Below are 24475 nucleotides of genomic sequence, written 5' to 3'. Positions count from 1 at the left end.
GTCGGATGGTAACAAAGAGAGGGAAGGTAGTCAGAACTGAGGGGATTGAACTACCAGAAGGCAACATTGCAGACATAGAGGACAGCTACAAGTACCTGGGGATCCCGCAAGTGAATGGGAATCATGAAGAGGCCGCTAGGAAAGCTGCAACCACCAAGTACCTGCAGAGGGTCAGGCAAGTCCTGAGGAGTCAGCTGAACGGTAAGAACAAGATCCGGGCCATCAACACCTACGCCCTGCCCGTGATCAGGTACCCTGCTGGGGTAATAGGCTGGCCAAAGGAGGAGATAGAAGCCACTGACATAAAGAGAAGAAAGCTCCTTACCATGCATGGAGGGTTTCACCCCAAGTCCAGCACCCTGAGGCTGTACGCTAAGCGGAAGGAAGGGGGCCGGGGACTGGTGAGTGTCAGCACCACAGTCCAGGATGAGACAAGAAACATCCACGAATACATCACGAAGATGGCCCCAACTGACAGCGTGCTCAGTGAATACCTCAGGCAGCAGAAACCCAAGAAAGAGGAGGAAGGCGAGGAACCATCATGGAAGGACAGGCCCCTGCACGGTATGTACCACCGGCAGATAGAGGAGGTGGCTGATATCCAGAAATCCTACCAGTGGCTGGACAAAGCTGGACTGAAAGACAGCACAGAGGCACTAATCATGGCAGCACAAGAACAAGCTCTGAGTACAAGATCCATAGAGGCTGGGGTCTATCACACCAGGCAAGACCCCAGGTGCAGGCTGTGTAAAGATGCCCCAGAGACAATCCAGCACATAACAGCAGGGTGCAAGATGCTAGCAGGCAAGGCATACATGGAACGCCATAACCAAGTGGCCGGCATAGTGTACAGAAACATCTGTGCCGAGTATAACCTGGAAGTCCCGAGGTCAAAATGGGAGATGCCCCCAAGGGTGATGGAGAATGACCGAGCTAAGATCCTGTGGGACTTCCAGATGCAGACGGACAAAATGGTGGTGGCTAACCAACCGGACATAGTGGTGGTAGACAAACAGAAGAAGACGGCTGTAGTGATCGATGTAGCGGTTCCGAATGACAGCAATATCAGGAAGAACGAACACGAGAAGCTGGAGAAATACCAAGGGCTCAGAGAAGAGCTCGAGAGGATGTGGAGGGTGAAGGTAACGGTGGTCCCCGTGGTAATCGGAGCACTAGGTGCGGTGACTCCCAAGCTAGGCGAGTGGCTCCAGCAGATCCCGGGAACAACATCGGAGATCTCTGTCCAGAAGAGCGCAGTCCTGGGAACAGCTAAGATACTGCGCAGGACCCTCAAGCTCCCAGGCCTCTGGTAGAGGACCCGAGCTTGAAGGATAAACCGCCCGCAGGGGCGTGCTGGGTGTTTATGTACATATATACATATATGTACATATATCTGACAATCAGTGTTGGGACTAACGCGTTATTAAGTAACGCGTTACAGTAACTACGTTATTATTGTGGTAACGAGCACGGTAACTAGTTATTATGCCAAAACCAGGAATGCGTTACTCGTTACTGGGATTTAGATAGGCTCGTTACTCGTTACTTCGTGTGGTGGATATCGCGGAGCTTCCACAGATTCAATAACATTAGCAAGTGATGGAGGCCAGCAGGTGGATGAAGGAAAAGGGAGGCAAGAGGAGAGACCCGAAGCGGCCGCCGGTCCGCGTGTCAGGTGAACTGAACTTCAGGTAAGAAGTTATGACCTGCAGTCTATCGGAGTCAGATATAAACCAAGTTTAGGTGGAGTTTATTTTCGTTATGCTGACATTTTCGTACTGCGTGCTAGCTAGCATGACGGAGTTTCTATACAGATGGGTGGGTGCTATGTTACTGATGTTGAACTTTATTTTGTTCATACGGTTAATTATTAGAGTTGCCAACCGTCCCCTAAAAAACAGAATCATCTGGTATTCAGAGAAAATATTACGCGTTTCGTACTGAGGTGAAAAGGAACACAGTTTGTCCCGGACTTCAGCTACAATGAAAAAGACACAAAGCTGAAGCTGCACAGCTGCCTCTTCTTCTCTCATTCTCTCCTGTTTCTACTTCAATCACGAAACTGATGAATGATCAGCTGATCGGCTTTTCTCTCTTGTTTATTTATCGCCCACTTTGCGCCAGAAAGAGGAAACCAGCGGACGTCGCGTTAAACAACAGCAGCAAGTTTAAGCTTGATCAGCTGTTGTTAGAATTTATTTAATATTAATTTCTAGTATCAGCTGATGTTTGCTGGAGCCACAGCTGTAAAGCTGCTGGTCATGATATCGGTTTGGTTATCTGGTGAGAGGGAAACATGAAGATGAAACCAGGAGATGTCCTTACTGAATCATCAGAGCTGAACAGGTGATGGAGAAACAGGTTTACCTTTTAGGTGACATGAATGAGTTGAAGGGAAGTTATGAACTGTTTCTGAGAGACAAATAACACCAGCATCCTTTTCTAAGTAGCTGACAGCTGGTAACTGTGCAGGGGCGGGTCTAGCAAAGTGTTGCCAGGGGGGCAGGTAGGGCATTAACAGGGAAAGGGGGGGACAAGGAAATACTTCTTTATTATTCTCATTTAAAATGTCTCGCTTTAAAAAAAAATAATTATCTGAGTCTTACAACAAACAATTGATAGATTGATACATATATACCATCAGAACAGTGTACATCACTGTCACAACAGTGTTTATTTTCATTCAAAGGCTTTATGATTTTTCCTATAATGGTGGGCCGGTCTCTAGTCAAAATGCCCGGGACGATTTTTTTGTCCCAGTCCAGCTCTGTATGCAGTTCATCTGCAGTCTGGTGTTACCTACATCTTCCTATTCAGAAGGCAGAATTTCCAAGTTCTGAGTACAATCAAAAGCACCACGACTGCAGTTTTTGTGTTGGATGTAAAAAGCAGGCTAGAATCATGGCGGCGGTCAACGACGGTCCAGGCGTGGGATTTCTCTCATGGAAATGTGCACATTATTTTTCCTTTCTATTGGTAGGTGGCACAGTGCACTTGTGGCAAGTAAGCAAGATAGAAGACTGACAATCTTGCTGGGTATCCAGTTACAGAAGCAACACATTAACAAGAGAATTCTGAGTAAAACCAAAGTTACTTTCCCTAGTAACTAGTTACTTTGAAAGTAACGAGTAACTTGAAGTAACTGAGTTACTTTTTTAGAGAAGTAACTAGTAATGTAACTAAGTTACTAATTTAAAGTAACTTACCCAACACTGCTGACAATACATATAATATTGTCCATATTATATTAACATTACCACAGTGAGATGACTTTAGTCTCATGAACAACATTAGCTAATTATTATTTACTAACTAATCTTAAAATGACTGTTCAGTACAGAAATGAAGCCCAAGTATCATGTTTTACAGTGGTCTCAGCCTCAGATACTCAACTAATCAAAGTGATGTCATGTCAAAAATGAATGACCAACAAAACATTTTTTCTCCTTCATTTCTGTCACACAAAGCTGTATGAAACGTTTCTCGCGGTTAGTATCATGGTTGCTAGGAAACCTGAACAGCGCGACGAAGGCTAGACCGTCCCATTTCACAAGCCTCTCACTTCCGCACTTCCCGTATTTGTAGTACGCACCGTACGTAGTACGCGTAGTGTGCGTACTTCAAGCGTGCATACCCTGAATTGGGACACAGCCAACAATGAAGCAAAATCCCCTAAGAATCTCCTCCTCCACCTCCTCCCCCTGTCCTTTCGTCAGCTTTTCCGTATTCCATCTGCCCGGCCTGCCAGTTCAAAACGTATTTCGCTGACAATGTTTCGGACTTTTCACTCTTAAACTGTTGTGAACAGCAGTGAGAAATCTGCCGGCCATATTTGTAAACCTTAGATTGATTTCCACTGGTCATTACTTGTGTTACTGGTAATCCACCAACCCCACAAGCTACATTTCTTTTTCCTTTTTTCAAAACGATGGATACTGTCGCTTTAGTTTTGCTGTTTCTGGTCAACGCTGGGACGCTGGTTCAAGGTAAGCTTCCCTAATAATGTAGTAGGAATACCTCTTAGCATGGTTAGACACGGAGTGGTGATGTTGATTCGACACAAAAATACAATACAGACTAATGCAGTGCTAATATTTCTTGTAACTAAATGCCAGTTGGCGTAAAATATAAATAACTCACCAGCTGGGTGAGGAAACCGAGACATGCTCGTGACTAATTTTCAGCTTTGGGCTTCCCACTTTACCTTTTCTTTAGAAATAAAAGAGGACTATTTTATGTTAAGTGGGTAAACCAAAGGAAGCTGTTTTGTGTGTGTTTGTGTATTGTTTGATATGCCCGAGTAGGTAAGAAGAGGCCAGAAATACTTTTACTTTTATGTCTTTTTTCATGTAAGTCAGGGAGGTCTTGAATTTTTATGTACTTATATATATATTTTAGTTTGTGTGATGAGTTACAAGAAAGTCCCCGGACTTTCTGCTGTGAAAAAGCACCTGACTCGGTGACTCACCACTAGAGCATGAACAGTAGCTGAAATTAGAAGCGGTGAAACTGAAACTGAAAATAAATGAGATCACTGCTAAACACACAGACACGCAAACATGAACACTATTCATATGATGCGTTGTGATACACTGGTATCACTTCTGCCCTGTGGTGTGTCAGGTAGTTTCCGTCTTGAAATGACGTTATGCTTAAAGTCATTTGACAATTACAGGTTAGCGTGACTAAACAAGAAGTTAAACTGTTTTTGGCCAAATCCCAATGGGGGAGTAGCAGCTTTTAATATACAAAAAAACCCCGAGTTCCTCCCACCTTGAAAAGAGGAAACTGGAGAAATCCAGACTGAATGATGTACTAGTGAATAAAAGCAGTCTCATGCTTCTGCTTTCTGATTTATTGGCTCCTTTTGACAAGAATAAAACAGCGTCTTCTGAATTTAATGTAGAGACCAACAACATACATAGTAAACCAGAGACGGAGGAGAAGAGAAAATTACACTTTCCCTCGGAAAAAGTTTGATTACATTTGCACAAGGTATGAGTTTTTTCGCTAAGTGTCTAAGTCTAACAGTGTTAGTGAAACTTTCTTTAAAGTGGATCTAACACTGGCTAACAGCAGCGTTTGCTGACCAAGAGTTAATGACATCTTCAACAAATGTCCTCAGTATTACATTCATTGAACAGAATTGAACTTCACTGACTCGTCAACTTGTATTGAATTCCTTTCACAAAGTTTTGCAGCCTCTTCCAGAGTAAATGGACTTGGACATCCAGGATATTGATAACGCAGTTGTACTGACAGCGGACTGACAAACTACACTTACTACAGCTGAACAGAGAGATCAATGTTGCCCTTTGGGGCCCTTATATGTGTGGGGGGTGTTGTTGTTGTTGTTGTTTTTTTTTGTTTTTTTAAGTTACATCTTGGTCCATACTCCATACCAGTGAGGGATGGCAATATACCATTACTTCCATTTAAAATACCTGGCAGTAATCCTAAGCCTCATGCAGCATGAACCTCTCTCTTTTAAAAGCCCGAAAGCCACCTCTGTGCTTGTAAAACCATCGGTGTTACACGATGAGGCTTCACATGTGATATATAATGACTCTAACGCTGTCAAGCTGCTCAGATTTTCAGTGTTGTGAAACAGAAATGCTCCCTGTGCTCATCCACGTGTTTACACAATCTTCTAGTGTTTCACATGCATATATTTTAGGCATATTACCAGTGAATTTCAGTCCCATGTCACAGAATATTAAGATCTTTTAGCCCTTAGAACTAAAGACAGGATTTGGAGAAAGAGACTTTGTCCTATCTGTGATGGCACACAGATCCTTAGAGAGTAGAGTAGATAATTCTTCTATTTGGAGCTTGCTAATATTTATTTGCTTTATCAGAATCATGTTTATTACAGGAGCCAGTTGAGGTGGTTTAGGCATCAGATAAGGATGCCTCCTGGGTGCCTCTTGAGTGAAGTGTTCCGGGCATGTCCCACCAGGAGTCCCCGGGGCAGACCCAGGACACGCTGGAGGGATTATGTCTCTTGGCTGGCCTTGGTGTTCCCTCGGACAAGCTAGAAGAAGTGGCTGGGAAGAGGGAGGTCTGGGCTTCTCTGTTTAGGCTGCTGCGCCTGCAACCCGGCCCCAAATAAGCAGAAGAAGATGGATGGATGTTTATTACAAATTTTACCATAATTAAGGATTTGTGTCTCATTTTTGCTAGGTAATCATTGATTATTGTTTTCAGCAAGTCTCACACACGTCTCCTGGGCAATCCCAGCCCTTTCTTTATCGGCAAATCTCTCAATCTCCTCCAGATTTGATGGTCTTGTTGTACGGACCTTGGTGTTCAGGTCAGACCACAGATTTTAAATCAGATTTAAGTGAGAGCTTTGTGCAGAACACACAGTACTTTGTTCACTTTGGTCTTCTGGAGTTATTTACTAGGAGCAAAATATGTTTTGGGTCGTTGTTCTGTTGGAAGACAAAGTGATGACCCAGACCCAGTTTTGCACAAGTATCTTTTTTTCTTCATAATTCCTTCACTTTGATGAAATTCCCAGTTCTGGATGCACTGAAGTATCCCCAAGTTTCACTGCGGGATGGTGTTCTTTCAGTTGCACACCTCTCCTTTTTTTCCTCCAAACATAAGCAGCATCTGCAGCACAGCGCTCCCAGCTGCTGTGCATGCTTTTGTGCTTTTGCGTTTTTTATGCTTTCATTTTTTATGCTTTTTTTAGTGCAATGCACTGATCACTTTCAGTCAGCAGAAACTGAGAGAAATTGGCCTCAGCCTGAACTTTATATTGGATTGGACACAAAGTATCCCACCTGAGATTGTGAAACCACTGGGCGCTCCGTGGGTTATTGTCTACTAATTGTAACTGAATCCTGGCTCCATTTGCAAATCCCCGATGCCTCAGTGGAGCTACCATTCCATACCAAATCATCCGTGTTTTTCCAAACCGGAAGCTTTAGATAACTAGCTCCTGCCAAGAGCCTTCCTACCACATTTTGGATCAACTAAAGGCTTTTCAGGGAATTTTTAGGACATCCTGATAATGATGAATTGCAGTAGTCCAGCCTGCAAGTAATAAATATGTGACCTAGTTTTTCAGCGTCATTGAGAATGAGACAGGATGTTTCTAATTCTACAGAGGCTGTCATTTGATGCTTAGGTCACAGGCTGACAAACCTGAAAAACATGTGTGACTACATTTCTGCTATGCAGATTTTGTTTTGCTTTCAACCAGCATGGTGTCACATTTTGCATGTTGTGTGGAAAAGGCCTCTTTCTTTGTTAAATAATGGCTGTGCGCCTTTTACAAATGAAAGTCGTGAGTAAATAAGAGTTAAATGTAGGGCTGTTCAATATAACAATATATATCGGATGACGATATAAAAACGTCTGTTGTTTCATTTTACGCTATCGTTTGGTGTCGCAAAATAAACTGTTTACGGCAATATTTTTTCATCGTTTTGATGGTCACTGTAGTGGCTATATTAATTTCTTAAAGTTCTCTCTTTCTCTTATATTTAATATAACCACACTACGGATGGACAAGCGCCTGATTTTATGCGTTGTCGTTAGCAACAATGACGGTAAAACCATCGCGTGTCCGCTTGTTTATTTCCACATAAACCTTTCACAATAAAGCTCAAGATCCTGTTGAGACTTTTCAAAATAAACTAATCACGTGAAAGAGTATGCAGAGTATTTACGGATGAGAAGCAAAACAGAGCCGTCGGGTGCTAAAAAATAAACCTTTGACTCAAACGTTAGAACAGGCTCTATTACACAGCACGCTGTGTAATAAATACTCACAAAGAAAACGGCGGCAGTTACAACTTATGTCTAAAAATGTATCGTTTCATGCATCGGTTAAAACACTCGACTCCAGGTACACAACGCCCAGCTGGAAACACTTCACGCAAGTTGAGCTGCCCCAGATTCACAGAATTTACAGAAAATGTTAAATTTTTGTGATTTATATCGTTATCGGGACGATAGATGTCTTATATCGGGATATGAGATTTTGGTCATATCGCACACCCCTAGTTAAATGTTACCATTTATTGTGAAGATCTTAGAAAAAGTTGTGGCTAACCAGCTAATAGCTGTCTTGGACAAGTACAGTATTCTTGATTAGTTTCAATCTGGCTTTTGTAGAGCTTATTCCACTGAAACAGCTCTTAGTGTTCAGTGACATTTGATGTGAATTGATAATGGAGAATGTTCTGTTTTGCTGTGTTTAGAAGCTACCTCTGCTTTTAATACTGTTGACCATCATGTTTTGTTCAATAGGCTGAGATATTAGATGGGTGTATCTGGGTCTGCTTAGGCTATTTCTAAGTCCAGGTCTTCTTCTAGTTCTCTCATATATGGTGTTCCACAAGGTTCTGTTTGGGGTATCTGTTTCTGTTATCCGTTCCCTCTTCAGCACATTTTGAGCACCTTTAAGGACATTTCTTATCACTGCTATGCAGATGACTTTCAGTTTATATCGGTTTTGAGTCCTAGGATGTTACTAAGCTGAAAAATTATCCTGAATAGGTGATTAGACTCTAAAAGTTAGATGGCTGGCAGCTTTTTCCAACACCAACAAGTAAAAAACTGAACTGTTGTTTGTGCCTCTGGCAAATTTGCACCTAACATAATCAAAACACTTGGTTACGTTGCCTCATTTGCTAAATCTTCCATTAGGAATACTGGGATTGCTTTTGACTCTGCTTTCCCTCTGGAGAGATATCACATCTGTTTTGGTCTTGTTTTTATCATTTAAGGAACATTGATAGGTGAAATCCTATTGTGTCACTATCTGAATTGGAGATTGTTATTCATGCATTCAGGAGTCGGCAACCCTGGGCACGCGAAGGGTTAACTGATGGCACAACCATAGGTGGACTGGCCATCGGGCATTTGCCCGGTGGGCCGATGGTGATTTTTCATCTTTATGAGCCGATGATTTTTTTTTTTTTTTTTTTTTTTTTTAGTAACGGTATAAACAATGAAAGATGGTGGATTGGCCAGATGCTGGGAGATATGTAAAAATAACTCAGTTGTTTGGTGGTGGCAATGGCGGAGCTTCCACAGAGTCCAGCAGGTGGATGAGGGAGGCAGGGGGAGGAGAGACCCGAGGTGGCCGCCGGTCCGAGTGTCAGATAAACTGAACTTCAGGTAAGAAGTTATGACCTGCAGTCTATCTGGGTCAGATATAAACCAAGTTTAGGTGTAGTTTATTTACTAGCTAGCATGACGGAGTTTCTATACAGCTGGGTGGGTGCTATGATGTCACTGATAGTGAGCTTTATTTTATTCATAAGGTTAGTTAGTAGAGTTGCCAACCACTCCTTAAAAAATGGAATCGTCCCTCATTCAGAGAAAATATTACGCGTTTCGTATTGAGCTGAGAAGGAACGCAGTTTGTCCCGTACTTCCGCTAGAATGGAAAAAGACACAAAGCTGGAGTTATTCTGCGTCTTTATGCTGTCAGCTGCCTTTTCTTCTCTCATTCTCTCCCCCTCCCTCTCCTGTTGCTACTTCAATCATGAAACTGATCAATGATTAGCTGATCGGCTTTTCTGTCGCAAGTGCTGTCTCTCTTGTTTATCTCCCACTTTGCGCCAGAAAGAGGAAACCAGTACATCCACTGGTTGATCAGCTGTTGTTAGAATTTATTTAATATTAATTTCTAGTATCAGCTGATGTTTGCTGGAGCCACAGCAGTAAAAGATGCTGGTCATGATATTGGTTTGGTTATCTGGTGAGAGGGAAACATGAAGATGAAACCAGGAGATGTCCTTACTGAATCATCAGAGCTTAACAGGTGATGGAGAAACAGGTTTACCTTTTAGGTGACATGAATGAGTTGAAGGAAAGTTATAAACTGTTTCTGAGAAATAACACCAGGATCCTTTTCTAACTAGCTGACAGCTGGTAACTGTGCAGGGGCGGGTCTAGCAAAGTTTTGCCAGGGGGCCAGGTAGGGCGTTAACAGGGAAAGGGGGGCACAAAGAAATACGTTTCTTTCTTATTCTCATTTAAAATGTCTAGCTTTTAAAAAATAATTATCTGAGTCTTACAACCAAAGTTTTTATCTGACATAAAATGTCTAGAAATCATACATATACCAACAAGACAGTGTACATCACTGTCACAACAGCGTCTGTTTTCATTCAAAGGCTTTATGGCTTTTCCTATAATACCTGGTGGGCCGGTCTCTAGTCATAATGCCCGGACCGATTTTTTGTCCCAGTCCAGCCCTGGGCACGACACGCAGTGAATTAATCTGAGAAGGTGCATTGAAAAATAAATGGCCGGGACAGTGGTGCACATCGCAAATTAGCTCGCATAGACTCATTAGTTGTGCCGCTTCTTAATGACACTATCTTAGCTAACAATCCCAACTACCAGATTCAACTTGTAATTGGCTAAAAATCACTTAGCCTACCGGAGAGAGGGACGTTGCTAGCTGGCAGTTTTTTCAAGTGATGTTGAAATTTCCACATTCCGACACTTCAAATGCTTCAGGAGCTGTCCGCTCAGTGCAGCATCAGCACCACGGAAATGCACTGATACATCTGTAGACTCGAGACAGAATTCACAATGCGTTTTCGGGACTTTCAGGTGTATGGACAAATGTTTTCTTTTCTGATCAAACCAGAAAGCTTTAATGAGCAGCTGGATTTGTCTTGCATTAACTACCTGGACACAGAGGACATCGAAATGCAGCTGATTGAACTGAAAAGCTCGAGTCTGTGGTGGTCAAAGTTTGCAGAACTACAGATGCAGCGGGAATCCACAGCTGTGCGTGTTCTTGGAGCTTGCATTTTCACCTGCTGGACATCACTACCTGACAAGTTTAACTGTCTTCAGAACATTGCAGAGGCCTTATTGACAGTATTTCTCTCACATCAGTGTCCTCAGGTAGCTGTCTGAATGCTGGACACTCGGAGACCTGTGTCTGTGAGTGGGAGACCAGAGATCAGATTAACATGTGTATCTCTGTATTAAAAAACATGCCATATTGGCCCAGTTTATTTTTCTTATCATTGTTGTGAGGAGACCATAAATAGCATTTGCATTTTCTGTTGTACAGTTCATTTGCTGTCATGAAATTCTTGTTATGGATAAAAAGTGTTTTGTTTTTTTTGTTTATTTCAAAATAGCTGATAACTATTCGTTGATAGCTGCCAACATCTGCGAACAAATATAATTCTATAAAGTTGTTCTATATAGTGTGCAACTGTTAATATAGAGCATTATTAAATTTATTGCTAATGCGATTATATGGCACTCATCATTAGAAAGGTTGCCTACCCCTGCATTCATTTATTTCATTATGTTTAGGTTACCTTAAATCACTGGTTGCTTGTCTAAGAAAAAACTCCTTGGAACATCTGTAAGTTGTTTAGAATGATGCTGCAAGGGTGCTGACAAAGTCTTCCAAGTACTGAGGTCATGCCGTTGCTGACCTAGCTGCACTGGATCCCCATTAAATTTAGAGAGTCCATTTCAACATTCTGGCTTTTAGAGCTCTTCATGGACAAGCACAAACTTATATCAATAAACTTTGAAATCTTTATGTCCCTAACATGCCCCTTAGGCCATGTACAGTGGCTTGCAAAAGTATCCGGCCCCCTTGAACTTTTCCACATTTTGTCACATTACAGCCACAAACATGAATCAATTTTATTGGAATTCCACATGAAAGACCAATACAAAGTGGTGTACACGTGAGAAGTGGAACGAAAATCATACATCATTCCAAACATTTTTTACAAATAAATAACTGAAAAGTGGGGTGTGTCCAGATCTAAATCCAATCGAGAATCTGTGGCAAGATCTGAAAACTGCTGTTCACAAACGCTGTCCATCTAATCTGACTGAGCTGGAGCTGTTTTACAAAGAAGAATGGGCAAGGATTTCAATCTCTCGATGTGCAAAGCTGGTAGAGACATACCCTAAAAGACTGGAAGCTGTAATTGCAGCAAAAGGTGGAATAATTACGCACACCCCACTTTGGTCTATTTTGTTGTGAAGTACTATGTGATGTTTACCTTGAAAGTTGCTATTGTTGTTTTGGGGGTTTTTTTTCATGAGAAAAGGCAAATATGCTCAAATTATAAGTTTTCACAATTTATTATCAGACTGTCAGAATTTCCACTTGTTTTATGTGGACTGTGGACCTCTGTCTCTCTGGCTCAGAGACAAAGGCTGCTGGGCCCAGGCAATAAACACAACCCCCTGAGCCACGGGCGTTGGGAAGCTCATCTGTAACCAGAAGGTTGCCGGTTCGATCCCCGGGCTCTCTGTCCTGGTCGTTGTGTCCTTGGGCAAGACACTTTACCCTACCGCCTACTGGTGTTGGCCAGAGGGGCCGATGGCGCGATATGGCAGCCTCACTTCTGTCAGTCTGCCCCAGGGCAGCTGTGGCTACAACTGTAGCTTGCCTCCACCAGTGTGTGAATGTGAGAGTGAATGAATAGTGGAATTGTAAAGCGCTTTGGGTGCCTTGAAAAGCGCTATATAAATGCAATCCATTATTATTATTATTATTATTATTATTATTAATGTTAACACGATTGGTCAAACATTGGAGGGAAGCCTTTAGACCACATCTCAGGCTGCACCTTTCAGACATCTCCCTATAAGGAGATGTCACTTCTCACATCACCATGGCAACCATATCATGTCCTCTGGTCAGGCCTGTAGAGAGAGAGAAGGGGCCATTACCTAACACCTGAGTCAGCCTTAAAGTTTTGTACCTTTCGTACCCCCCCCCCCCCCCCCCCACCACCACACACACACACACACCCATCCCATGTAATAATGAAACATGGAAAAAAGACAATAAAAAAAGAAAGATTAAAAATAGACCTCTGGTACTAATGTTGATGTGCTCTGGAGAAAAGTTGTTGGGTTTTTTGGGGGTATTTTGGTTTTTTGAAAGGGACCAGATTATGTGCTGGAACTCCATAATTTAGGAACCACAAAAGTAAAAATTCAGTGTCGACATGGGAATAACAAGGAAGCGGTTGTGAATGTCACTGACCAAATAGTCAGAAACAGACTTCATCATGGTGGCACGAAGACCCAACGTCCTCTAGTGGGCCCTGTGTTCACTGCCCAGCATTGCTCAGCATTCCTTAGAAAACTAGAATTGGCAGGTCCACCACTGGTGCCTTGTGCTATGCACAGTAACATGTATAAGGAGGAAGGACATCCGCAGGTCACATTGTCTTAGTTTTTAATTGGTTTACTTGCCTGTTGGACATGTTTCGGACCTCAGAAAACAAGTTCTTGTACTGGGCATTATTTTTTGTCTAATTAAATGAGTTGTAAATAATGAAGGGCATTTTGAACAAGAGGATATTCTGTTTCTCTCCAGACATGCCGGTGCCTCAACAGCCTGCTGAGTCTACAGAAGGCCATTTTCCCATATAGAATTAATTACCCTTAATTCTCAAGGGCACTTGCCTTTCCATCCGTCTGTGCTTCTCTAGGGCATCACATCTAGGATTAGCCATGGGCCAGCATGCAGTTGATCAAGAAGTTTATATAATTTTAACTTTGATTTTATATATGGTCTTCTGAAAGACAGAGGGATATGTCACATCTTAGGTTTTTTAAAAGCAAGGAAATGACGGAAAGAAATACTTTGGGTTTTTTTTTCTTTCAGATGAATAGAAATATGTTTTGTGTATTTTTAATTTTTAAATCAAAGGCTTTGGCTTGGATTCACCCTGCTCTGAAGACTGCAGCCTGTGGTATTCACATTCCAAGTTGGTGACATGAGGAAACTCTAATATCACAATATTTTTTGGCTACATCACGATACATGATATATATCACAATATGTTTAAATAACCTCCAAAAACAAATGTTATTTTTAGCCATTTACTGCCTAAAATTGAGCTGGTATACTCATTCAAATCGACCCCTCAGTGTTTTGTTTTGTTTTGTTTTTTACTAACGACTGTACTGTCACAGTATGTTTCTTTCTGTGGTCAACACTAGACCTTTACCAGCAAATGATCACAGCAACAAAAAAGGACATGAAGCACGAATTCACCGCGGTGCACCAGGTAGAAAATTTTCCAGTTGGGAGGGGGAAATTAATGATGCATTCACAGAGTTTGGGAGAAAAAACGCTCACAGTGAATTGCATGCAGACAGCTTGATATTGCCATGGCAATTTATACTCAATGGTTACGATAAAGCCATTTTAACCATCGTATATGGAAAAACCCGTGATACAGTATATTTGATATATCGCTCACCCCTAAGTCCAAGACCTTAAAGAGTATTGAGACTTGGAAGTTGCAAGAGTTAGCATGAACATAGTCCCTTATATATCAAGCTTGCATCAGAGAAATTTTCAATGCCTTCAATGTCTTCCAATCACCAACTCTGCTGTGGTTGTGTAAGATGTAGTCAGAGTTTAGAGCAAATGCTTTCATTGCAGATGTGCCGGAGTCTAATCGGAAAACCTAATTTGTGAACTTGGGCCGATTGTCAGTGACAACTTTATCTGGTATTCAGTGTATTGCATACATTCTCTGGAGTGCGTCAGTAGTGACTGGAGCTGTAAATACCTGAAGTGCAAGACTACTTGGGGCTCCTTTTTTTTTTAACCAATGTAGAAAACCAGAGGATAGAGGCAGTTAAAACGAGGCAAGTCCCCTGGACTGGATTGGACTGGGCGTTTTTAAACAGAGAGACCATCTAGACTTCCTGTTTTGTAGGACTATGCGATATGAGCAAAATTATTATTATGCAATTCCTACAAATTTAGTGAATAGTTTATATCATCACCACATCAAAAGTACCATTTCTTTTTTTTACATTTAGATTAGATTAACAAATATGGACCTTACATGGTGTTATCCCGTAGTGACACACACTGGATGACTCCACACAATTGCACATAAGCTTCCCTGATGCCTCCAGCCATCATTACTGCTCCTGTATGGCGGCTTGCAAACATTGACTGCAGAGTGTCCAGTCTCTCAAGTGCACCGTTAAGCTAATATAGGCGTGCGATGTTCAGCTTGTCCACAAAACTGTTGTTGCAGCGTTGTCTACATATAAAATGATAACATAAATGAGGCAAGTCAACTTATGTGAAGTGTTTGTGCACTTGGAGTCAATTGTTTTGGCATTGCATGAAACCATATATTTATAGATGTAACTTGTAATAGCCATGATTATTTTTCTGTGAGTCTTTATTACATGGCGTACCACGGGGAAAAGCCTGTTCTAATGTTTGAGTCTGAGGTTTATTATGAGGACCTGGCTCATATTTGCCTCTGATTCGTAAACTCTCTCTGTACTCTTTAACGTGATTCTTGCGTGATTCCACGCCACAGAGGTAGGCGCTCGTTTAGGAACGAGCTCTTCGATTTGTTCTGCCTGGTCCTTCTGCTGTACCGTGGTGACTATTGCAAAATATCATCTAAAGCAATAAAAACATATCACAGTAAACCGTGTCTTTTGCGACAGCACAAAATAAACGATAGAGTATAATATAAAAAACAGTACATGTTTTGATATCGTCATCTGATATATTTCGTTATATCTCACATCTCTGTATTGAGGTGCTGGTTCCATGGATCGGCAACATCTGCACTCTTTAAAGAACTCAAACAGCAACTTGCTTAGAGCCAAAATAAATTTTACACATATAGTATAACTTTAAACAAAGCTACATTCAACATCTATAGAACCGACTTATACAGTTACACAGAAACTATACTAAACAAAGTTTTTTTTCTTTTTTTTTTACTCGCTACTGAGCAGGGTGAAATTCTGAACAATAACTCCACAAAGTCACTTCAAACCTTAACAAATAGCCAGGGCTACATTAACATTTTCATCATAATAAAAAATAAAAAACGTCATTGTATGTTTTTGTTAGCCTTTCTCTTACCATTCTCACTTTCTATATTTTTGGCTAATTTCACTCAGTAATATTTGAGTGTTTGTACTCAGTTTTTCAGCATGCTTTGTTTTTAACAGTTAATATATATTTTTTGTAGAAATGCAGAATTCAGTGACAAGAAACTGGTCAGGGAAACAAGCAAAATTGTTTTAAATTGTTTTCCATCCATCTTTTTCCACCAATTTTCTTACTTCTCTGACATTACACATGATCATTGTGATGCATGTGGTATCTCACATCACATTTGGAGTGACAGGATATTGTGGTATAGTTTGACTCACTTATTAACACCCAGGCATTTTAAGACAGTTATAGTTGGGAGGAGCTGCTCACTGACCTACTGGTACATTAATGCTTCTTGTTGTTGCTGGGTTTCTTATGATCTCAGGAGTTTTTAACATCTTGGAAGTGTAACACTGTTAGGGTTTGATGTACACAAGGATGGATTGAGTCAGGGGAAAAGAGCTACATGGATATGTTCATGTACCCAGGTTTGGCTAATCAGGGTGCAAACAAGCAGTACTCAAAATGCCAGCTGTTGTTGTACACATGTTACTAAGAATGTGTTGGGGTTTTTTTCCAGTTAAATGGCAGATGTTAGCACTTTATATGTGCATTTATTCTAACAAGTTGTGGTCTTTTGTTATGCAGTAAAGGCGACGGCAAACTTGACTGCTTTGTATGGAGAAACCATTGTTATGCCATGCAATGGTGGAGCTCCACCACCAGAAGATCTGATGTTCATCAAGTGGAAATATGTAAGTATACACTGATATTGAGTTAGTTGTGAAATAAGCAGCCAGCTGTGTGAATATCACCATGCAGTCTAAAGCTGGGCATACACTATGCAGTTTTTTTTCAGTTGCATTATTCAGCTTCTGCTCAAACTGTACGATTGAATCACAGGGGTTAGAAGTTCGTAAGTCACAATGCATGGTCTCACACTATACGGCCCGATGCTCTGATGCGACCCGAGTGCTCACACTGTCCGTCCATAACATGAAGCTTATAACACAAAATCTGTCTCTCTCTCTCCCTCTCTGTCTTTCACTCACACAGACACACACCACCACCATCAACTTTGCTAAATTGCTAATGAAACACATTGACCAGGCAGCTGCAATGGAGCAGCAATGTCCATCCAGCTCTTTTCACGGTTGTTGTGTCAAAAATCGCACAGTGTATGCCCAGCTTAAGGGATTGAATAATATAAAACTATGAGAGAGTGTCCTGTCTAGGGCAAAACTTTAGGCTTATGTCCGTCATAAATCTACAGCTAGTGTCTTCAAGACTTATTTAAAGAAGTCAGATAAATATGGCTCCACTTAATCCACACTGTAATTAAAGAGATTACCTGGCAGAGATGACCTGTTGAATTTTGCATTATGAGTTAGCAGTGTACACCTATTCTAATTAGCACATATGTGATACATTTGAACGTTCTACTTGGAGAATGCTTGAATGAAAGCTTAAATGCGTTGTTTAAAATTGTTCTACATTTGTGCATGTCTATATAAATACGCTTGAAGAATGAAGATTTGTACAGATTTGACAAACCCTGTCTTCTTTGTCTTATTCTTCTGTTGCCTTACATTTTAGGAAAAAGATGATGGCACACCTGGTGATTTGTTAATCAAACAGGCTCGCAGTGACCAGGCCACAGTTCAGGCCACAGATGGTTATGCTCAACGGGTCAGCATCGATAGGGACTTCAGCCTGCTCATTACCCAGGCCTCACTCAAAGACCAGAGGACTTTCACCTGCATGGTGGTGTCAGACACCAACCTCATGGAGTATCCCGCCTCTGTTGTTGTTTACAGTAAGCTTAACTACAATCTTGAATTTGCTCCCCCCATTTAATTATTTACCAAGGCAGTATAAACTTTATTTTTGTAAAAAACCAAAAAACCAAAGCAAGCTTTTTGTAAAAGTGTGACATAATAATATTTATAATCTTTTTGCAACTTTAATTCATGTCAAATTCATGTTAATTCATGTCATTCCTTTCAAATGTCATTTATGCAACAAGAGTCTAACTGAAAGTCTTGTCTTTTCATGGTTACACTCACAGACAACACAAACACACCTAGCCAGGTAGTCTGCCTTTACAAAAGTGAATAGGTCATTGTAAAGTGCACATTAAGTTTGGCTGTTTAAAGGGAGTTTTCCCTTCCCACTTCGCCGATGTGCTTGTTCATGGGGGATCATGTGACTCTTCAGGTGTTCTTGTTTTCTCTTCATTATTGTAGGGGCTTACCTTATAATAAAAAGCACCACAACTGCTGTTGTGATTTGGCACTTTATAAATAAAACTGAAATTAATTTAATTTTTAGCACTCAATAGTTAACCCAAACCAATTATATTTGTCAAGCTTAGTCAGTATATTTGTATGCAGTTTGGCTAGCAAACAGCTTACAGCAGCTATAAATTAGCTGTTAAAAAGTGTTATCCACTGTGGATTTGGCACTTTTGTGGCTTATGTGCTTAAGGAAATACAGTTTGGAATCAAGATTTCTCTTCCCAAAAGTCCTGATGTATCACCAGCTTATGGGTTTTGCAAATTCAACTGTGAAACAGGGTATAAAGATGGAACAGGAGGCAAATTGCAATTGAATTATATAATATTTTATATTATATGTGATATAATATAAAATATATGTGGGTGTTGGCTCTCTGCATTAGTGTATCACTTCCTGTTCCTGTTACAATGCACAGTGGTATTTTTGTGTAGCCAATTTAAATTAAAAGTTGTATGTAGCGTGTTATTTCATAGTGTAATCTTCACGTGCTTTATCCAAAGTATATTCTCTGCTGATTAACTTGCTAGTTATATTCACAGTATTCATTCAGTGTGTATTTAGAGATTCGCTAGCTTAGCTTAGCTAGTATCCGACTCGCTAGTAGCATGGCTAGTAGCATACCTCCCGTTGTCACCAAAGTGTTTGCTCATTAGTGGTTGTCTGAGTGTTGGGGTTTCTCTGTATTATTTTAGGGTCTTTACTTTATAATATTAAGTGCCTTGAGGCAACTTTTGTTGTAATTTGGTGCAATCTAAAAATTTAATTTAATTCCAAACCTTGATTTTGTCCTTTTGTTTGCAGAGAAGCCATCATCAGTGCAGATTATGGACAAAAGTAAATTATTACAGAAAGACAAATTAACAGCGGTAAGTCTCAGTGTTTGTCCATCAGATGTGTGAAGTTGTTCCATGATGCAACGTGAATTGTGTATACAGAAATGTTTGCAAAATCTAGTTATGTAGTATTAGGTGTGTGTGTGTGTGTGTGTGTGTGTGTGTGTGAGAGAGAGAGGGCAGGTTTTGTTGTTGACAGTCACTGTCAGACTGCTCCTTCTCAAGGCCACGTCTAATCTTGTCACAGTGTGCTTTTTACTTTACTTGTGAAAGTACTAAGAGCTTGCTTCAGCATTATACATGAAATAGTATCAGCTTAGAGAATTTTGTCTTAACAGTACTGGATCCACAGTTTAACCGCTGCTTTTACTGAAGTTGTCTTTGTGGATTATACTAGGCTGAAGAGAAGCTTTATAACATCTAGGGCATATTATACAGTAACCAATGGCATCATTGTAACATTGTATGTATAAAATTACATTGTCTGTCTTTACAACAGAGACCTTTCATAAGATTTCTTTTTTTAATTTGAAGCGACTTGCTTCCTGGCAGCACATCATGCCAGGTTAAAAAATTGAGATGTGCACAATAGGGCTGCCACGATTAGTCGACTAGTCACGATTATGTCGACTATCAAAATCGTCGACGACTAATTTAATAGTCGACGCGTCGTTTGAAGCTTTTTTCTTTTCTTTTTTTTTTTTGCCTGTCCCGTTTGGTTCTTTTGCCATCAGAATTATTGTCTGAAGGTGAAGAAAGATACCCAACGGATTTACTTTACCAAATGGACCCAGCCTTGCCGTAATGGTCTGTTTGATTCACCTTTTATTGTTTATTTTATTTTTTTTTATTTTCACTTGCTAGATACGGGACAGACTTGAATGAGGAAAAGAAAAGGGAGAAAGAAAGAGGGGGAAAAAACAGCGGAGAAGAGGGACGGGGATAAAGGGCAAAAAACAAAAACCAACAAAATAAGCAGACAAAAAATACATATATCAATCACCTGGATCACCTGTTGAGAAAGAAAAAAGAAAACAAGCAGAAGAAAACGAGAGCAATAGAATAAACATCATCACGATGATATATGGGAATATAACAGTAAATACTAAACATTAAACATTATTGTGCAGCACATAAGATCGACAGCGCACAGTGTGCTTTGAGGTAGGAGCCAAAAAGGGTGTAGTTTGTGTGTGTGAGCACCCGTGTGTACACCTGTGAGCATGAGCGCGCTTGTTTTTAAAAGGTTCCTTCATGTAATGATCTGCTAGAGGGTGTGGGGAGCCACAGCCCCGTCCTCCAGGGCATGAAGCAGGTATGGAGGAGATCAAGACTCCAGACATCCAGAGGCCCTCAGAGCACAAGAGACCAAGGAAGACCAACAGAGGGGCAGCCGCGCCACTATCCCAGAAAGAGCTGAGGAGCGTCCCAGATGAGGGGTCACTCAGCAGCCGCGGAGCAGAAGCCAGGGGGGTTGCAGTGACATGCCCGTGAGCTCTGCCGGCAGCCAGCTGTGCCAGAGTGACCGAGCCCCAGGCCGAGAGGCCGAGGGCACCCCACCCCCGAAGTGGCCTGAGCGAGCCCCAGGCTCCAGGCCCCGATAAGCAGCCACCAAGGAGTGAGCCGGTGTGTACCTGGACGCCCATCCCCGGACACAAAGAACCACCAACGCACCAATGTCTGAGGGCGTCTGCCACTGGCAGGGGAAGTGGTGGGGGGAGATAGACCTCCATACCTTGGAGGGCCTGAGATGTCCCCAGAGAGGTGGCGTCTGATACCCAACCTGACATATAGACACAGACATACAGGCACACACAGATACAAACATCCATTCCCACCCTCATGCTCTCATATGCAATTACTCAACACTCACCCAACGTGGAGACAGACATAGAGAGACATTGTACACACAATCACACTCCCCAAGCGTACTCTACGCCCCGGGTCTAGGTACCCTTGCCCCTGGAGGGGGAAACTGCACCCAGACCCAGGTGGTGTTACCCTTTTCCCTGCGGTGGGGGGAAGCAGACCGCCCCGACTCCGCAGCAGCAGGGAGGCCCCACATTCCATACCCCAGTCGGACGGCCAACTCCTCCTCCCAGCCCCCCCGCTCCAGCAGGCCGCAGAGAACAGGGGTGTGAGAAGACTCCAAACCTTCCTCTGCCCGGTCATATGTAGTGTTGATGCATGTGTGTTCTAAGGTGCATTTAAAACCCAGGAGGGCATGGAGCTGCCTGCCAGAGAGCAGCAGGTAAGCGCATAGCCCCTCCTGCTAGCCCAGCTCAGTTTCCAACAATGGCGGCAGCTAGTTAGTTTCAATATTACTCTTATTATTCTTTCTGGGTCACAAAATAAATGTTTAACATATTTTCAGGCGAGAATGTAGCTGTGTAAACCTCAAATATCTGCTCAGTTTATCAAGACACCACATATTTTCAAAAGCGCTCCGACGTTTTTGGAGACGTCTGTTACCCACCAGCTCGATAGCGAGCCGGGGGCAAGGCTCACTAGAGCTGGTGAGAACACCGGACTCCCGGCAAATTTTTTTCAAACCCACCGCCGTCTTTCGCTACTCAGGTTAAACATGCTATATAAGTCACTTAGATAACTTAAAATGTTATTGTTTGCCTTTTTTCAGTATTTTATTTGTTCCTGAGTAAATTGGTTTGGCTGAGATTAAAATTATAGTTTTTACACAGCTGAATAAACGTCAAGCAGACAACTGATTATCAGAAGTGTGAGATGCTCGAGAATATACTCCGGTGTCCTGTTATATTTTAGATAGCAAGGAGCAGACGGCCGAGTTTATTAAACTCCACCGAAACAATCTGCAAATTTCATTTAAATTTAATAAACTATCCTCTTGTCTTTATTTTTAGTTAGCACATACCTTAAACACTTAAAGCTGTAAGATAAGAGCAGATGCATGCTGGTGCAATAAGCTGTACAATTTATGTCCAATGGATGCATGATCTGATTAGTCGACTAATCGCAAAAATAATCGGTGACTAGTCGACTATCAAAATAATCGTTTGTGGCAGCCCTAGTGCACAATCAGCCAACACACCACAAAGATTGTGTTATGCGACACATGAGACATCAAAATCGGTGTGCAAAGTTTCATGCTACCATCTGCACCTACCCTGCAATGAACACCCCGTTCTGCAGGCATTAAGTAGTAATTGTTTTTAAGCCGAGATGAGGAAACTTTCATAGCAGATAGTCTAAACAAGTGAAGTAGGGGAAAAAAGAGGGGAAAGAAAGTATTGAATGTGTACGTCACATAAGATGTGACAAATGAAAGGAAAATAAACTGAAGAAAAAAAAAAAAAAAAAAAGATGGAAAACTTAGCCCCTACAATCACACTTTCTGTTGGATATGTATGCTGCATTTTGCTGGTATAGCTTTGGTCCACTTGTCCTGCCACTGCAGCTCAGATGTTCTTGTTTATCTAGATAACGTTTAACTTCTAGAAGTTATGTACTTAGAAGTTAGATGTTATCTTGAACTTAACCATGTTTTACTTTTAGCTCCGACCACCATGATCGCAACAGTAGGAAGGAAATATATTTTGGAATAATGTCTTTTATGCTTTAAGTAGTGTTCTAAAGACTCAAGTAAATAAATAATGCAGTTTAAATGATGGTTTGATTTACTAAGGGAGAAACCCTACCCAAACCTAACTGCCACTCCGCCCTCATTAAATCTTGAATAAACTGCGATTAACCACAGTTTTGTTTTTTTGTTTTTTTAAAGCTCAGTTCAGTTGTACTAGTCATACCCAGGCCTGATTTTTTTTTTTTCATAGCAGTTGCATCAAGAAATCGCTTAAACAGCAACTTACAACTTTTCTGACAAATTTAAATAGATTAAAAGATCAATCTCAATCTAAAGAAACCTCTGAAAGCAAAGTTATTAACATTTATCAGTTTGGAAAGGGTTACAAAGCCATTTCTAAGGCTTTGCGACTCCAGTAAACCACAGAGATTATTATTCCCAATGGGGAAACCTAGAACATTGGTGAATCTTCCCAGGAGTGGCTGTGTGATGAAACACATCCACTCCTAGGAAATCAGAAAGATCAATCAGAGAGTCCAAGTAAATGTCAGCAGTTGTTAAACTTGCTGTACTTGACATATGACATATCTGTGGGATGTTTGTGATCACCCTGTGGGATGTTTGTGATCACCCTGTCGTGTTTGTACCGGCTACAGATTATTTTTCCAGGCCAAAGATCTTCTAAATAAGTGCAATGCAATTTCCTCTGCAGCTTGCGCGTTATCTGCTTTATGTGCATTTGTGAATTATACCTGGAATAAAACCAAGTATCTCTGATTGTTGCCAGCTTTTTCGGAGATGCCACAGTGTCCGGGGTTGTAAACATTGACAATGTAACACTATTAGCAAGATAATCGACCTCAATGAGAGTGAAGATTGGGTAGCTGTTCTGTGTTGATTTGAGACATGGCATTGAAAAAGATAACAATGGAGGGATTCACTTACTTGAATTTAGTTATGGCAGTTTCAGAAAGATCATCACTGTGTAATGATCTAAAGCAATTAAGTGTGACAAAAATGCAAGTTGGTGTAGAATTGTTTATGTTTTGTTTTCTTTCATTTTTAGGTTGGAACATGTGTTGTGGCAGAAGCAAACCCTGCAGCCACTATCAAGTGGAGAAAAAATGGACAGCTTTTGGAAGATGATCAAAAATGTAATGCATTTCTTCCCTTACGGTCACCTGTAAACTATCCAGTCACACTGTGGAAGTTGCTGCCATAGAGATCCCTCTAGGGGATCTCTATGGCAGCATATTTATTCAAGAGAATAGCTAAAACGATATATGATAAAATTCATTGCTTACTTGTCAGAAGGAACACAGTAATACATAATTGTTACAATAAATGTTACATAATTTCCTTAGGGATTAATAAAGTATTCTGATTATGATTAATAGGAAAGTCCTTGGCTTTCATTGTCTAAATTGAAGCAATGTTGGAATAGTAACAGCTGACGAAATCTGTGTGTCTTTGACTGTCTGTCTGTCTGTCTGGGTGGGTATGTACATGTGTCTGGTGTGGTTGTCATCTTGCCTTTCCAGCTGTTGTGATCACTAACCACTTGAAGCTGGATCGTGAGACAGGCCTATCCACCGTGCTCTCCTCCCTCCAATATGCAGCCACCAAAGAGGATGCTGATGCAATCTTTGCCTGTGCAGCCACACACACACTGATTAATCAGGAGACTGAGCTGGAACCTTTTCCCATTCACTGTGAGTGGAAGGCAGTGCTGACATCAGTCTGTATCACTGTACTACAACTATATGAAATCTGTTTTTTCCATTTTCTCATATAGAGCTACATTGCCACAAAGTAGTTTTTAATACTTGTATGCTTAAGGTTTTTAGGGAATAAATGGAAAAAATGCTTTCATTGCTG

The 24475-nt window shown here is 41.3% G+C and overlaps 1 protein-coding gene across 2 annotated transcripts in view; it reads left to right on the top strand.

The window, feature by feature from the left end:
• Positions 1-3630: 3630 nt before the first annotated feature.
• LOC100694738 (CD166 antigen homolog) overlaps positions 3631-24475 on the top strand; it is a 49585-nt gene continuing 28740 nt past the window's right edge. The window contains exons 1-6 of one of the 2 annotated variants that reach the window (XM_025910705.1): positions 3631-3986; positions 16556-16662; positions 17504-17723; positions 19007-19071; positions 23664-23751; positions 24139-24309. In XM_025910705.1, coding sequence (XP_025766490.1) covers positions 3929-3986; positions 16556-16662; positions 17504-17723; positions 19007-19071; positions 23664-23751; positions 24139-24309 — 709 coding nt within the window. In that variant the 5' untranslated portion in view covers positions 3631-3928. The remainder of the gene's footprint in view (positions 3987-16555; positions 16663-17503; positions 17724-19006; positions 19072-23663; positions 23752-24138; positions 24310-24475) is intronic. The other variant, XM_005465876.4, reaches the window with a different exon arrangement.

The sequence above is a fragment of the Oreochromis niloticus genome, linkage group LG10 (genome assembly GCF_001858045.2).
Source record: "Oreochromis niloticus isolate F11D_XX linkage group LG10, O_niloticus_UMD_NMBU, whole genome shotgun sequence".
Classification (NCBI taxonomy): Eukaryota; Metazoa; Chordata; class Actinopteri; order Cichliformes; family Cichlidae; genus Oreochromis; species Oreochromis niloticus.
Note: the sequence above shows the minus strand (reverse complement) of the source record. Positions and strands in the feature narration are given on the sequence as shown.